This window comes from Herpailurus yagouaroundi, unplaced genomic scaffold (assembly GCF_014898765.1).
Source record: "Herpailurus yagouaroundi ecotype Mexico unplaced genomic scaffold, PumYag 77, whole genome shotgun sequence".
Taxonomy (NCBI): Eukaryota; Metazoa; Chordata; class Mammalia; order Carnivora; family Felidae; genus Herpailurus; species Herpailurus yagouaroundi.
In genome coordinates this window covers 17,437,295-17,453,769 of record NW_024412388.1, presented here as the reverse complement: position 1 = coordinate 17,453,769, position 16,475 = coordinate 17,437,295, and the positions used below count along the sequence as shown (strand labels likewise).

General features: G+C 48.9%; 1 protein-coding gene across 2 annotated transcripts in view; it reads left to right on the top strand.

Annotated features, from left to right (window-relative positions):
- Positions 1-16,475, top strand: part of TCEA3 (transcription elongation factor A3) — a 38,138-nt gene that overhangs the window by 11,341 nt on the left and 10,322 nt on the right. For both annotated transcript variants that reach the window (XM_040464634.1, XM_040464629.1), the window contains 3 exons: positions 4,856-4,918; positions 14,168-14,331; positions 14,505-14,561. In XM_040464634.1, coding sequence (XP_040320568.1) covers positions 4,856-4,918; positions 14,168-14,331; positions 14,505-14,561 — 284 coding nt within the window. The remainder of the gene's footprint in view (positions 1-4,855; positions 4,919-14,167; positions 14,332-14,504; positions 14,562-16,475) is intronic.

The window sequence follows — 16,475 nt, the reverse complement described above, 5'->3', positions numbered from 1 at the left end:
CCCAGTCTCTGAGACGGAGTAGTGTGACCTGAAAAATAGGCATTATTTTCTCAGGTGTTTTTTCTTCTTAACAATAAAATGTTTTATTTGTAATACATTCTAATTATATTTAATGTTTTAATTTAACTATTTTGTATTATATTTATTTTATTATACAGGTTTTTACTTGCTCACTGTAGAAAGTTTTAAAAATACAAGTAAGAAAGTAAAAAATCCATCGTCTAGATACAAGCACATATAATTATGTATAATCATCATGTGTTTAAATACAAATATCATTTATGTAATCATTTGTATCCTTCCAGACTTAAAAAGTTTTTTTTTAATGTTTATTTTTTTTTGACAGCGAGAGAGAGAGAGAGAGAGAGAGAGAGAGAGAGAGAGCATGAGCGGGGCAGGGGCAGAGAGAGAGGGAGACACAGAATCCGAAGCAGGCTCCAGGCTCTGAGCTGTCAGCACAAGAGCCTGACGTGGGGCCCAAACTCACGGACCGTGAGATCATGACCTGAGCCGAAGTTGGACGCTCAACCGACTGAGCCACCAGACTTTTTTGTATGGGTCACCACTACCCATAAAAGACTTATTATATCAATAACATGGAAGTATGCTCTGTATATTATTTTGTAACCTTTCTGCCTACATATATTTATTTCAACAGGAAGGCATGTGTACTGTAAAAAGTTTAGAAACTAGGGTGGCTCACTTGGTTGAACATCTGACTTCAGCTCAGGTCATGATCTCATGGCTTGTGAGTTCAAGCTTCGCGTCAGGCTCTGTGCTGACAGCTCAGAGCCTGAACCTGCTTTGGATTCTGTGTCTCCCTCTCTCTCTGCCCCTTCCCCACTTGCTCTCTCTTTCTCTCTCAAAAATAAACAGTAAAAAAAAAAAAAAGTTTAGAAACTCAAACACAAAAGAACAGAAATAACCACCATTAACATTTTGATGTGTATCTTTCTCATCTTTTGAACCTATAAATGTACATTGGAAGGGCACTACATAGACAGTTTTGTAACCAGCATTTTCCATTTGACAACATCTTGACCACTTTCCTGGGACGTTAAGCTGTTAATGCTGGTTCACTTTTCGCTGTGAATGAAGCCGCTGCTGAGGCTGAGCGGGAAATGGGGAGGTGGTCTCCCCACCTTGTGGGGAAAATTAAGTCGGCAGGGGTCCAATTTCAACTCTATTGGTGAACTTTTTTGTTATAGTTTCCTTAATGAGGATTCATTCTGATTATTATGTAAACACTAACCACATTGGTGACGTTTAAAAGAAAAATGGAAAATATTTGTCCACAGTGTGCCTCTTCCATCAACCAAAACATCTTCTCTCCTGGTCCCGAGCTATTTGCACGCATTGTTTTTCCGTTCCTGTAGGGAAAGTGTACAAACTATGACCTCCCTGTTTATTTCCCTTCCTATTGTATCCTAAGCATTTTTCTTGTTCCTGAATACTTTTCATAACGGTCATTTGCCATAACTGCAGAATGTTTCTCTAAAAAAGAAGCAATTTCGAGCATTTGCTCTCAAAATGAAGCGATGAAGAAGGGCCACAATGGGAGGAGTCTTGGAGGTTGAGGCTCATGGCTTCCTTCCCTTCTTTCGAATTCCAGCTTCCCGGTCTGGCCTGCACCTGTCCATCCCTATGGGCATTCGGGGAGGAACGCCAGAGAGGAACTTCCGGGGCTCAGTGAGGGACCGGAGGGGCGTGTGAAGAAAGGTCTCTCCTCTCTCTCTCTACCTCTTCCCCCCATGTTTAAGCAGGGGTGAAGGTCTGGAGCTGGATGGGTCTTGTCCATGGGATAATCAGACCCAGCCCCTGAAGCTGCCTCATACACTGTCTCCCACACCACCTGGAGGACGAGGAGGAAGCTGTAAATCCATGCAGGAACATTGCACCCTCTGGAAAACGAGAAATCAGACAGCCTAGGACTATGGAGCATGGAGGGCTTCTTTGTTCCTCTTCTTCTTTATGTTTATTTATTTCTTTTGAGAGAGAGAGAGACAGAGACGGTGCAAGCAAGGGGAGGGGCAGAGAGAGAGAGGGAGGGAGAGAGAGAATCCCAAGCAGGCTCCATGCTGTCAGCACGGAGCCCAGTGCAGGGCTCGAACTCATAAACCATGAGATCATGACCTGAACCAAAACCAAGAGTCGTGCACTTAACCAACTGAGCCACTCAGGCGCCCCAGGACTTCTTTGTTCTGGAAGCTGCTGTCGGGACATAAATGTCCTCTTCCCAGCCAGCCCCGGGGCGCAGATGCTTTCCTCCCCGTTTGACAGGGGAGGGAACCTATACTCAGAGGAGATTGGGATTGCAACTCATGTCATTGCCTCCCTTTTCAGAATGAGAACTGTTGTATAGGCTTTATGCACATGGAAAATGAACTGCAAGGAATGACGCTAAACTTAATACTTGTTACCTCGGGGGAGCTTTCTTTTCCCACTTTTAGTTTTTATATTTCTGTATTGTTTGACTTCACGTTATCTGGCAACAAATATTGCTAGAGCACCCACTCTGTGCTAGGCACTCTCTTATTCGCTTGGGATAACCCAGTGAATAGATGAGATTGGATTCCCCAGGAGCAGAGCCTGAGACAGATTCAAGTGCGAGGGGCTTACTTGGGAAGTGGTTTCAGGAAATGCAGACCAAGGAATGAGGGAGTGAGACAAGGAAGGGAAGGACACCGGCCCAGGGTCTGTTGGTGGGCAGGCTACTGCTGCGGGCAGCCAGGGCTTAAATCCTGCTGGGAGCTCTGGGTGACAGTGGGCAACAGACCCAATGGAGGCCTGAGGTTGCTAGGGCTTTTATCCACCAGTTCCTATGTGTCTGGTTGAAGGTTGCTCCTGGCACTGGCTGGCACAGAGAACTCCCTCGGGCAGACACCCAGCAGGAAGCTCTGGGGTCCCAGTGCACTGGGAGAGTGAGTGCCTGAGGGGACGTGGGCTGGGCACCAACAGTGTCCCCCACAGTGAACAAACTCCCCTGCCAACTTTGTGCTTGCAGAACTTACATGGGAGCTGGTGAGATACTCTACGTGATAAGCAAGCCAATTATATAGTATGTTAGAAGGGGATGTGTGCATTGGACCTACAAGGAAAAGGCTGGAGAGGGGTCACCTGGCTGGCTCAGTCAGAAGAGCATGTGACTCTTGATCTGTGGGTGGAGAGTTGCAGCCCCATGTTGGGTGTAGATATTACTTCAAAAAGAAAAAAAAAAGGAAGTGTGGGTAAGTGAAATGGGCAGTGGGAGTTCCAATTTCAGACAGATTAATTTTATAAAACCAATAAAAGCAGGGCACCTGGGTGGCTCAGTTGGTTAAGCAGCCAACTTCGTCTCAGGTCATGATCTCGCAGTTCGTGAGTTCAAGCCCCACATCGGGCCCTGTGCTGACAGCTCGGAGGCCCGGAACCTGCTTTGGGTTCTGTGTCTCCCTCTCTCTCTGCCCCTCCCTCTCTCTCTCTCTCTCTCTCTCTCTCTCTCTCAAAAATAAATAAATGTTAAAATTTTTTATATAAAACCAATAAAAGGGGGAAATATATTAGACATCATAAAAAGAATGTAGCTACATGCATTTTGGAAAATAGAAACAAATTTTCACCTCTGGTCCCATCAGCCTAACATAACCCTGGTTGTATTTTCTTTGTTTTTTTAAAGACGTGTTTTTATCTTTATTTATTTCTGAGAGAAAGAGAGAAAGAGGATGCGAGCGGGGGGGGGAGGAACAGAGAGAAGAGACACAGAATCCGAAGCAGGCTCCAGGCTCCGAGCTGTCAGCACAGAGCCTGATGCAGGGCTCAAATGCACAAACCGTGAGATCGTGACCTGAGCGGAAGTTAACCCCTTAACCGACTGAGCCACCCAGGCACCCTGATATTTATTTATTTTTTAAGTAATCTCTACACCCAACGAGGGGCTTGAACTCACAGCCCCGAGGTCGAGTCGCATGCTGTACCCACTGAGCCAGCCAAAGTTGTATTTTCTTTCAATTTTTTTTTTCTCCTAGGCATTGGTTTTCCTGTGTGACTTTAGAAACAGTATACACCTAATTTTGTGCCCTTTTTCACTTGCCATTTTAACACAGCTCTTCTGTCTCCAAGGCCCATGTGCCCCTCCTCTCCTTCTCCTAAGTAAGGTGCCCACAGGGGAGTCTGAAGCTGATCCAGCTCCTCGTGAGAATAGGCAATCCCGGGAATTCCAGTGTCCGTGGACTGCAGCCAGCCAAGGCCTGCCTGCCTGATAGCAAGAAGGAAGGGAGCCTGCTGAGAATTACTTATTAATAATTAGTAATACCAAAAAAGGGGGGTGGGGCACCTGGGCGGCTCAGTCTGTAGAACATGGGACTGTAGACCTCGGGGTTGTGAGTTCAGACTCCACTTTGGATATAGAGATTGCTTAAAACTAAAAAGTGTTTACTTATTTATTTTTTTAGAGAGAGCGCGCACGCGAATGGGGGAGAGGGGAAGAGGGAGAGAGAATCTCAAGCGGGGCTTGATCCCGTGGCCCTGGGATCACAACTTGAGCCAAAACCAAGAGTCAGACGCTCAACCGACTAAGCACCCAGACACCCCTAAAATCTTTTTAATTATTAGTAATACGTGGCATAACACAGTAACGTATCTGGTACATACTAGGCTTCCTTCCCTTGATTGCTTCGTTTGATGGAGGGTAGGTGCAGGTCACCAACCCACACCACCTGGAGCTTCCTCTCCAGGCAGCTGGGGTCCAGGTGTGTTCCATCATCCTCATCCCGGCAGGCCTGGCTTCCGGAAGCTTTCTCCCCAGCCTCTGAGCTCTCTAGCTCAGTAGTGGGGCTAGCCTTCAAGAGAATCTCATCTCCAATTTCTGTTCTTTCAGGAGAGACTCTGTGGACTCCAAGTCATCAGCCACCTCCTCTCCAAAAAGGCCATCGATGGAAAGGTAAAGGAAGCCGTGGGTTTCTCCATCCCAGAGGTTCTGTTCAGCATGTGTCCCTCTCTCTGCTTCCATGGAGGAAGCCCAGGGCAGGAGAAAGGAGGAAACTTCATACATTATGTTGCTTCCAAATTCTAGGACCCACGCAGCGAGTGGGCCCCTGAATCAGAGATAGGGCTCCTTCACTGGGGTGGCTGACCAGTCACTGTTGCCCCATCACTGCCTGGGGAACATTCTCAAGGTCAAATTGAACCCAGTGAGGACAGGGGTCTTGAAAGTCTATAACTGGAGTGTGATCTCTGGGTTTGGTTACCCAAAATAGCATAAATCATCCAGTTATTTATTCATCAAATATTTATTGAGGGGTGACTATGTACCAGGAACTGTTCTAGGTTCCTGTCCATGGATATAGCTGTGAGCAAAAGGAAAATCACTGTGGTCATGAGGCCTATGTTCTAATAAGGAGTGACAGGTAATACATAAATAAATACGTGACCGGCGCTATGGAAAACAGCAGAGTGAGGGAGGTTGAGAAGGATGGTCATCAAGGTGGTCAGGAGAGTCCTCACGAGCAAACCCTTCAAAGAGATGAAGGAATTAGCCATGCAGATATCAGGGTCATTCCAAGCTGAGGACCCTTTGTGGCAGGGGCAAGAAGCAGTGAGGGGGCCAGGGCTGGAGCAAGTAAGCGAGGTGGGAGAATTGGGGGACAGAGTGGCACAGGAGCCACAGGAGGGAACTTACCGGCAGCCTTTGGCTGCTGTACTGAGTGTGGATTGTCAGGGCCAAGGGCAGGAGCAGAGACCAGCCAGGGGGCCATTCAGTAAATCAGGCAAGATATGATGGTGGCTTGGACCAGCACGGTGAGAAGTAAAGGACTCCGGATATATTTTGAAGAGAGAGCTGGCAGGATTCTCTGACAGACTGGGGAGGGGTACAAGAGAATATGAAGAGTCAAGATGACTCCAAGACTTTTCGCTTGAGCACCCGCGAGGACGGCGTTGCCCTTAGCTGGAACGGGGAAGACGGTGTGTAAATCAGGCTACGGCAGGAGATGCAGGGCTCAGGTTTGGATGCGCTGGGTTTGAGGGGTGTCCTAGTCATTCAGGTGGAGAAGTTGAATGGGCAGTTAGGTTATACTAAGCTAGAATTCAGGAAGAATGTCTTGGGCTAGAAATCTAAGTTTCAGAGTAATTAGCATGTATCTAGTATCTGAAGCCACAAACCTGAATGAGATTGCTAAGGAGAGACTGGCTAAAAGAGGGAGTGTGAGCTGTGTTCCGGGGAGAGGTCCGGGGTCAGAGCAGGGAGAGGTGGCTTAGAGGTGGATCAAAGCAAATGATTAGTGTCCAGGGGCCATACTGGATGCTGGGGCAACCAGGTTAGGATGGTAAGGGTGTTGGCTCCTAGGAGGCTATGGGGAGCCGCTCCGTTATTTTAGACCTAATGGACCAGTCAGACTGACACTGGAAAGAAAAAAGGCACAAAAATTAGGTCATTTAAGACTTTCTGAAGATTAAACAGACCCGAGATGTTGATGGGGCTGCTGTTTGCTCTGTTCCAAAATGGCTGCCGGGGGCCAGCTGATGAGTGGAGGCTCTGGTGAGTGCTGCTTGGGAGTGTGTCTGAGGCCCCATCCTGCCTCTGAAGAGAAGAGTCGTGTGGTCCCCTGGCATTGTCTTCCATGAGTGAGGTCTAAGAACGGAGGCTCCGGCGCCATCCTGGTTCTACACCAGTGGTTCTCGATGGAGAGTCATTTAGAAACTTGTGGAACACTTTTGTCACTCTGACTTGGAGGGGGTCTCAGTTCAGGGTGCTGTAACAGGACGTCATGGACTAGGTGGCTTAAGCAACAGACATGTATCCCTCACAATTCTGGAGGAAGGGAAGACCAAGATCAAGGTGTGGGCCAACTCAGTTACTGATGAGGGCCCTATTCCTGGCTTGCAGACGGCCACCTTCTCAGTGCCTCTGCACCACACACACACACACACACACACACACACACACACGGAGCTCTGATTTCCCTCCTTCTTGTAAGGACAGTGATCCTATCGTGGGGCCCCCACCCTCATCTAAACCTAATTACTTCTCAGAGGCCTCCCCTCCAAATTCTATCACATTGGGGGTTAGGGCATCAACATGCGAATTTATGGAGGACACAAACATTCAGTCTGCAATGGGAGAGAGGGAGGAGTGCCGCGGCATTTTGTAGGCAGGAGCCAAAGATGTTAAGTGTCCTAGAACACGAAGGACAGCCTTGCATAATGAAGGATTGATTGTTCTATCCCCAAAGGAAACACTGATCATTAGTCTAGCTCTGGGTGTGATGTTATAATAAAAACAGTTCATGTTTGTATAAGGATTTATACCTCCATACTCCTCCCCTGACTCTGTCTGGTGACCTTGAAGTCTCCTGACTCCCTCCCATAATGCACTCTTTTTCTGAAGGTCAGTCAAGCAGACCATGTTTGTCTTTAGAGCAGTTGCACTATTTCCTGCTGGTTCCGTATTGGGGGTGGGGAATCCAGAGGGACAGAAGCGAGTCTTGTAAATCCACCTTGTCCACTACCAGGACTGTTTTCTGCACTCTCTTCCTCTCTATTTCGTCTTTCCCTTTAATCCATCCATCGATCCATCCATCCAGCACGTTTGTTGAGCACTTCCTTGCAAAGTTAGCATCCTCCGGGAGTCAAGGTCGTGTTCACCCAGTGGGTGACTAGTGGAGACCATGGCAGACTGGAAAGCACCTGCCTGTCTGAAGGGGGCGCTCACTGCCCAGCCCAGCTATTTGTTGCTTTATGGAAACGCAGGCTCTGTGTGCCATGTCTTCTGATTTTTTAAGGGAAGCGGGACATCTCAATTTTCATATGAAACTCCCAATTTTAAATATTGACAACATATTCCTGTTTTTCTAAGACACAGTAGGGCAAAGAAAACACATCTGGAGCCCACCAGTTGTGGCCTCTAAGCCCAGGCAAAGATTTAAACTCATGACCTCTGCCTTTATAGAGCTAATCACTAGCATGGAGGCAGACACTAAAATACTTTGTTTTTATTTTCCAAGTGCTTTTTTTTTTTTTCAAAAAATGTTTTTCAAAGCTATAACATTCGATGGGAACATAGGGAGAGTGTCTCAATATGACTTGAGAAGTCAAAGAAGACCTCATGGAAGAAAGTGTATTTGTGCTCAGAACTGAAAAATAAAAAGGAGTTTGCCTGGTAGACAAGCCAAGTATCCCGGGCAGTGGGAATGGAACATGCGAAGGTGTGGTAACGTAAGTGAGCATGGTGCTCTGGGAACTGTAGCTGGGGCATCAGGGGGCACAAAGGGCACCACTGTGACAGTGAGGAAGGTTGCACTTTACCAGCTGCCCTTAGAACCCAGGTGTCTGGATTGACTTTTAGCGGAACAGTTGGGCTTGCCTGGCGGTGTAGTAACGGCAGTGCCCTCGAGGTGGCGCGCAGGAGCAATGAGCAGGCCTCCCGGTGCCTCTACTCCTACCTGGGGCGGGAGAATTTTTCTAAGGGCTTGGTGATGTCAGATCACAGACTGGGTCTGGCGCTGGCACATCCGGGGAGCAGAAGGAAGCTGTTGATAAATCCGACGCCCCACCCCCACCTCCGCCAGTGATGCCTTCTCTGCAATTTGTCGCAGTTCCCACTCGTGTGCGCTGAAAGCAAAATGAGCCTGGCTGCCTGAAATGCCACCGACGCGTGAATTCCAGCCAGCCAGCCGGCTCCTAGCCGAGGGGAGGGACGCGGGCTGGGAGCGCCCTGCCAGGAAGGGGCAGTGGGTATGCAACAAGCAGCCTAATCTAACCTGAGTAAGGGGACTCTGGAAAACTCTCTGCCTTTTAGGGACACAGTGAGATGTGTTGAAAAGAATTTGGAAGGCAGGCAGATCTAGGTTTGTGGGGTAATTCTACCACTTGCTAGTTGGATGACCTTGCGCAAGTCAGTTCAGCTCTCTGAACCTCAATCTGTTGATCTGTAAGATGGGGATAATTATGACCCCCTTTCAAGGTCCTTATAAGAATTAAATGGGGTAATAAGGGGCGCCTGGATGGCTGAGTCAGTTAAGTGTCCAACTCTTGATTTCGGCTCAGGTCATGATCCCATGGTTCGTGAGTTCGAGCCAGGCTGCAGTCTCAGTACTGACAGCATGGAGCCTGCTTGAGATTCTCTCTCTCCCTCTGTCTCTGCCCCTCCCCTGTTCTCTCTCCAAAGAAACTTTTAAACACATAAATGTGGTAACAAAATGCTTAACGTTGTTCCTAACCCATATAAATGCACAATAAATGCATAATGCTTGGTGATAATTCTGACACTTACTGTGCAAGCTATGTAAATTACCTAACACTGCATTACTAGAATTCTCTTAGGTGCTTTAATCCTCTCAGAAACTTTCTGAGATGGGTACTGTCGCCATCCCTATTACTAGCCCAAGGTCACATAGCTACAGAGGGGTGGTGTCAGGCCTTGACCCCGGAGTGTGGCTCTGGAGCAGCTTGTTCTTAATAAGTATGCCACTCAGTGTGGGCATCCCCAAGTGAAAACTGTTGTTATCGTGACTCCTTCCACGCAGCATGCGCCAGGCTCCCCTGTGTCGGTTCCCTACTAATGAGTCCTATAGACACCGAGGATGTGGTGGTGGGGTTTGCAGGTTACTGAGGGGCACCAGGAAGAATCTGGGGCTCCATCATGACTGGAGGTGAGTTGGCCTGGGTTGTGGGAGTTGACAGGAACTGACTCAGCTCCCTCTCTCGATCTCAGGGGGCAGGGTCACCAGCCTTCCAAAGAGGACCTGTCGCCCACCCAATTCAGCTCTATCTAGGCCCTGTGGGTGTGCCTTTCATCTCTTTGTGGGCGACTCCCTCAACTCACATTCATTCATTCAACAAAGGTTCATCAAGTGTTGGCCCAGAGCACTGTTCCAGGTGCTGGAAAACAGTGGTGAACCGGCCAAAGGGGTCCCTCTACTCTGAAATCTATCGTCTGGAGATGGAGGCAGACAGTGTTTATAAACACACAAACAAGTTAATTATAGACTTGGATAAGTGCTATGAATGAAAGAAATCAGGTCATGCGCCAGAGAGTTACAGGGCAGGGACAAGCTGCTGGGCTGGGCTGGTCAGGGGAGGCCTTCCTGAGGATGTGATATGTGAGCCGGGCCTGACTGGTGGGGAAAAGGACCAGTTGTAAGACAATCTGGAGGAGGAAGAGCCTTCCAGGAGGAGGGAGCGGCCAGTGCAAAGGCACTGTGGTGGGAGTGACAGGTGTATTTAAGGAAGAGAAAGAAGCTGTGCAGTGGGGGGCTTCAGTGAACTGGAGTGTGGCATGATACTAGGTCAGAAGGAAGGCAGGGGCCGATGTGGCAGGGTGGGGGGCTGGGAGGCCAGAGTGAGGAGTTTGGCTTTATACTGAAAGTAATTGGAAGCCATTAGAGGGTCAGAAGCAGGGAGCTATGATATCAGCTGTGAGTTTTTGAAAGGGTTCCCCTGGGCTTCTGTGTGGCAAATGGGTTATAAGGGGGGCAAGAGGATGTCGAGAGACCAGCTTCAGGGCTACTGTGGCTGTGCAGGTGAGAGCCCCGTGGCCAGGACTAGGGTTGGGCGTGGGGAGATTCATTCCGGTTGCAGGCAGCCCCTTAAGCTCTAGAGTTTACACCCTTCCCAGCCTTCCCTCCCCCACACCTTTCCCTCCCACTGAAATCTGACCCCAACAGACAGCAGGTTGGGGCTCACGTTCCCCATCCCCTGTGCCCACTGCCAGGCCACTCAGTTGTCAGGCAGGGTTGGGTCGAATCCAGGGTGAGTTGACCTGGAACAGAAAGGTTCAAACTGCATTTAAAAAATAAAGGCCAGGAAATCCCTTTGGACCAAATTTTTGGGAATTCCAAATATAAACCTTAGAAGAGCAGAGGCTTCCCTTCCCAGCCCACCTCACTCCTGAGGCAGCACTGAGGCACCTTTGAGGAACCTCAAGGCTCCAGAGAACACAAGAATCCCAGTGGTCCAACGGTGTCTGTGGTGACAGAGGGCATCCAAGGTCAAGGCAAACAGCAAGGGTTGAGGAACGAAGAGGTCTCCGGCAGAATCTACGTGGAAGAGGGCTCAGCAGGATGTCGGATGTAGGATCTCGTAACCCCATATTTTTAACACGGCAAAGCCTAGGCGACTTGGTCAGCCTCACTCTCAGGCACAATTCCTTGGGCCTGGCTTTTCAGAAGCCCAGCATCGTCTTCCTGAAGGTAAGAAGTGCATCCATACCTCCAGAGCTGCCTGGTGCAGCTGCCCAGGCTGTGCTCTGTACAACTCCGGGAGGTACCCAGCTGACAGTGTGAATGGAACTCCCTGGAATTAAGAAATGCAGCAGCCCTTGAGGACCTTCCACAAGAGTTCAGCGTGGTAAGACCCTGGAGCAGAGGAAGGGACTCAAATTTCTTCAACTCTCATGAATCCGGTTTTCCTCGGAGGCCTGAGGGCGGTCGGAGGCGTCTCGACTGCCCGGCCCCACCCCAAGGGTAGTGCGGAAGCAGCTCCGAAAGGGAGGAATTCGTGCCACTATCGCTCCAGCCTCTCACCTGTACCTGTGTCAGCACTTTGTTCTTTTTGTCTAACTTTCTTTTATTGTGAGAATATAGTGTGTAACAACATGTGCCATTTTAGCCTTTTTTTCAGCGTAAGAGAAAAGATGTTTCATCAGGCTGAGTGGAGTAAGGTTTACCAAATACGTAAGACAGATGAGTGATCGTTGTGTATTTCACATTTGATGGTTATTCTTATTCAGTGAAGTTCCTATATAGATTTATTATTTAAAAAAAATTCTTAACGTTTATTCATTTTCGAAAGACAGAAAGAGACAGAATGGGAGCAGGAGAGGGGCAGAGAGAGAGAGGGAGACACAGAATCCGAATCAGGCTCCAGGCTCTGAGCTGTCAGCACAGAGCCCGATGTGGGGCTTGAACCCACAAATCGTGAGATCATGACCTGAGCCAAAGTCAGAGACTTAACTGAGTCACCCAGGCGCCCCAGATTTTTTATTGTGTCAAAATAAACATACCATAAAATGTAGCCATTTTAACCATTAAACATTTTTTTTAATGTTTATTTATTTTTGAGAGAGAGAGCGAGCAGGAGAGGGGCAGAGAGAGAGAGAGAGAGACACAGAATCTGAAGCAGACCCCAGGCTCTGAGCTGTCAGCACAGAGCCCAATTGAGGGGCTCAAACCCACAAACTGTGAGCTCATCACCTGATCCGAAGTTGGACATTTAACCAACGGAGCCACCCAGGCACCCCTCGTTTTAACCATTTTTTAAGTGTATAGTGGTATTAAGTACATTCACATTGTTGTGCAGCCATCACCAGAACATTCTCATCTTCCCAAACTGAAACTGTGTTCCCATTAAACATTATCGCCCCATTTCCCCCTCCTCCAGCCCCCGCATCCACCATTCCCCTTTCTGTCTCTATGCATTTAACTATTCCAGGTACTTCACGTAAGTGGAATCATACAAAATTTGTCCTTTTTTTTTTTTTTAATTTTTTTTTCAACGTTTATTTATTTTTGGGACAGAGAGAGACAGAGCATGAACGGGGGAGGGGCAGAGAGAGAGGGAGACACAGAATCGGAAACAGGCTCCAGGTTCTGAGCCATCAGCCCAGAGCCCGACGTGGGGCTCGAACTCACGGACCGCGAGATCGTGACCTGGCTGAAGTCGGACGCTTTACCGACTGCGCCACCCAGGCGCCCCAGTCCTTTTTTTTTTTTTTTTAAAGATTTTATTTTTATTTGAGAGAGAGAGAGCATGCAAGCAAGGGAGGGGCAGAGGGCGGGGGGTGGGGGGTGGGGGACAGAAGATCCAAAGCAGGCTCCGTGCTGACAGCAGTGAGCTCAGTGCGGGGCTTGAACTCACAAGCCCTGAGATCATGACTGAGCCGAAGTCACATGCTCAACCGACTGAGCCACCCAGGCGCCCCCAATATTTTCGTCCTTTTGTATCTGGTTTATTTCACTTATAATGTCTTCCATTCATGGACATTCATCCTCGTTGTACGAGGTGTTGGAATTTCATTCCTTTATATGGATTCCACTCCTTTCTGTGGCTGAGTAATATTCCATTGTGTTATATACTACATTCTGCTTATCCATCCATCCGTCACTGGGCACATGGGTTGCTTCCTCCTTTGTTGGCAGCTCCTTGAGAGCAGGAAGACAGGAAGCCTGTCTGAGCCATCCGGTTAGAGTGACCACTCATGATTCTCAAATGTTTTCCTTTTAATGCTTATTTATTTGAGAGAAAAGAGCAAACAGGAGAGGTGCAGAGAGAGAATCTGCACTGTCAGCACAGAGCCCAACACGGGGCTCGAACTCACGACCCATGAGATCATGACCTGAGCTGAAGTTGGGCGCTAAACCGACTGAGCCACCCAGGCGCCCCCTGTATATATATTTGTGGGCTTTTAAGCCCAAACCAAAATGAGATCATTCTTAGGCAGTGAGTGAATCTTAGGAGTTAAGAGTGGAGACTTTGCAATCAGACGGACTTGGGTTCAGGTCGCAATGATGTAACCGGTTCCTCATCTGCAAACGAGGAAGAGAAGAGTATTTGATTCCTAGAGCTGCTGTGAAGATTAAATTAGAAAATATTCCGAAAGTTGCCTGGCACCTGGTAAGGCCAGCCCTCTTCAATGGTGGTAAATTCACCATTCAAGAGGCTGCCGGCTCCTTGAGGAAGGGAGCTCTCCTAACTTGTCTGCTTTCTCCAGGCCTGTGGAATAAGTGTCTAGTAAGTATTTACTGGATGAGTGAGAAAATGGTTCAGTAAGAAGATAGAGCACCTCGCATGGTATCGAATGGACTGTAGTATGATTTCCAACCCTGTTAAGCTTCCCTGTAACCAGCAGAGCAGAGTGGTTTGTTAGGAGCCTAGGCACCGGATTTCAACTCCGGTGGGTTTTAGTTCTGGTCCCCCCACGTGTGTGACCAGAGTCAAATTATTTCAAATGCAGCCACCTCTGCAATTCGCTTTAAAGTGCAACTCGAAAATGGAGATAAGAATAGCACCAGCCACATGGGGGTGTCGTGAGGATTAAATGAGATGATCCATGTCAAGCGCCTAAAAATAGCACCTACCTCAGAGGGCTGTCATGAGGAGTAAGGGAGATCGCCCACAGAAACATCCAGAGTGTGCTCAGTGGATGCTTTATTCGCTTGATGTCAAAATGTCTATTACTGTTTGTCATCCTCAGATCAAACAGCAGCAAATTGAAAGCAGAGACCCCCAAAACACCCACCAGCCCCTCGACCCCCACCTTTGCCCCCTCCATCTGCCTCCTGGCACCCTGCTATCTCACAGGGGACTCGGTGCGGGACAAGTGTGTGGAGATGCTCTCAGCAGCCTTGAAGGCCGAAGGTGAGAGGGCCTGGGCCAGGGGCAGGGGAGGGAAGGGCCTCCCAAGGGCAAATGAGATGCGGTCTTTCTCAGTGCCATGGGAGTGGAACAGGATGCTACAGTCCCCTGTATGGGCAGGCTCCACTGCCAAGGTCATGTCTGGCTAATGCCTGTGCTTCCTGAATCTCTTTTAGATGATTACAAGGATTATGGAGTCAATTGTGACAAGATGGCATCAGAAATCGAAGATCATATCCTTGAGCTGTGCCAGGGCTGTGGGTGCCCGGACGCCAGGAGCAGGTCTCCCAAGTGCAAGGGACCCAGGACAGTGAGGGGGAGGGGAAGGGCTCGGGGCCAGCCCCCTGCTCTGCCTCTGAACTGGAGTTCTTCATTCTAGCTACCATTTATTAAGTCTTGCACCTGCCAGCCTCTTGCTAAGCTGTGTATGAGCAGTACCTCGTTCAAGGTTGAGAACAATCCCGCAAGGTAGGTTCACCGATTAATCCCATTTTACAAGTGTGAGGTAACAGGCTCAGAGAGGTTAAGTCACTTGCCAAAGCTCCAACAGCTAATAGTAGTGGTAGACTTGGGATTTGAACCCAGAGAGTGTGACTCGAGAAGCGGAGGGTTCAACTGCTGTGCTAAACAGGTCGTGTCATCATATGGCTGGGTTGCAATGTCAAGTGTCAGAGCAGGTGGGGAGGACAGCGTTTCTCATGCTCAGCCTTCTCCCCTCTTCCGTCCTCTGAAGATAACAGCTCCCTTTGTTGATTCCCTACTATATACCAGGCGCCGTGATGGGCAGTTGATACTTCCTACTTCTGCCAATTGTCACAATCTCTGTGAGGCAGGGGCTGTTGTTCCCATTTTACGGATGAGGAAACCGAGGCTCGAGAACTACTGGGTGTCACAGCTTGACTAAAAACCTTGGCCTTTGGATTCCATGTCCTGAGTTCTTTGCACATGGCCCGTTCTCCCCCTTTTTGAGGGGGGGGCTGTATAGACAGAGGAGGTGACCGCTGGAGGGATGTGGGCTCATTGCACCGAAAGATTGTTGTCTTGGGAAAGAAAATCCTACAATGTGCCCCAATGAATGCACGGGCTATCTTTTACTGGAGAGACAAAGCTTTGCCTATCAAAGAGGGAAGGGGACAGAATCCCCAGGGGAGAGGGGTTCTGACTGTGACTGGGCTACCTAGTAGGAGCTCAGTCTGTTGGGGAGGGTCCCTGGTCAGTCTGGGCTGACCATGGTCAACAAGCTTGCCTGTTGCCACTTCCTGCCTGAGTCCTACCTTTATATCCTCTGACATATTTTCTGGGAGTTCCCCTCCACCATGATTTAATTATGAACGGGCATGTCCCGAGCTGTCCAGCACCTCACCAGATACATTGTCATAAATCCCAGTTGATCCAGGAGCATAGAGCATCAGGTATCAGAACTCTGAGCTTTGTCTTTGTTTCCTCCAAACGGCTGTCCCTTCAGACAGGTCCCTTCTACCTTCAGGCTCAGTTTGAAACAAAGGTGGGTTGGGGCACCTGGGTGACTCAGCCGGTTAAGCGGCCGACTTCAGCTCAGGTCGTGATTTCGCGGTCTGTGAGTTCGAGCCCCGCTTCGGGCTCTGTGCTGACAGCTCAGAGCCTGGAGCCTGCTTTCAATTCTGTAGACGCCCTCTCTCTGCCCTTCTACTGCTTGCTCTCTGTCTGTCTGTCTTTCTCTCTCTCTCAAAAATAATAAACGTTAAAAAAAAAATGGAAACAAAGGTGGGCCATCCGGTTCATAGTTCCACACCTGGCCTTTCCTCCTCCTCTTCCTTCACTGAATGTCCCTCTCCTGAAGGATAGGAAATCAGAGCTGCATCGAGCCCTTTGTTCTTAGAAGATGGGAGGTAAGGGGGCGCCTGGGTGGCTCAGTTGGTTAAGCGACCGACATCGCCTCAGGTCATGATCTCGCGGTCCGTGAGTTCGAGCCCCGCGTTGGGCTCTGTGCTGACGGCTCAAAGCCTGGAGCCCGCTTCGAATTCTGTGTCTCCCCCTCTCTCTACCCCTCCCCCACTCATGCTCTGTCTCTCTTTCTCAATAATAAATAAACGTTAAAAATTAAAAAAAAAAGAAGATGGGAGGTAAGGAGGAGGATAAGTTCGGGGGTTTGAATGCTCTGTGTCCTA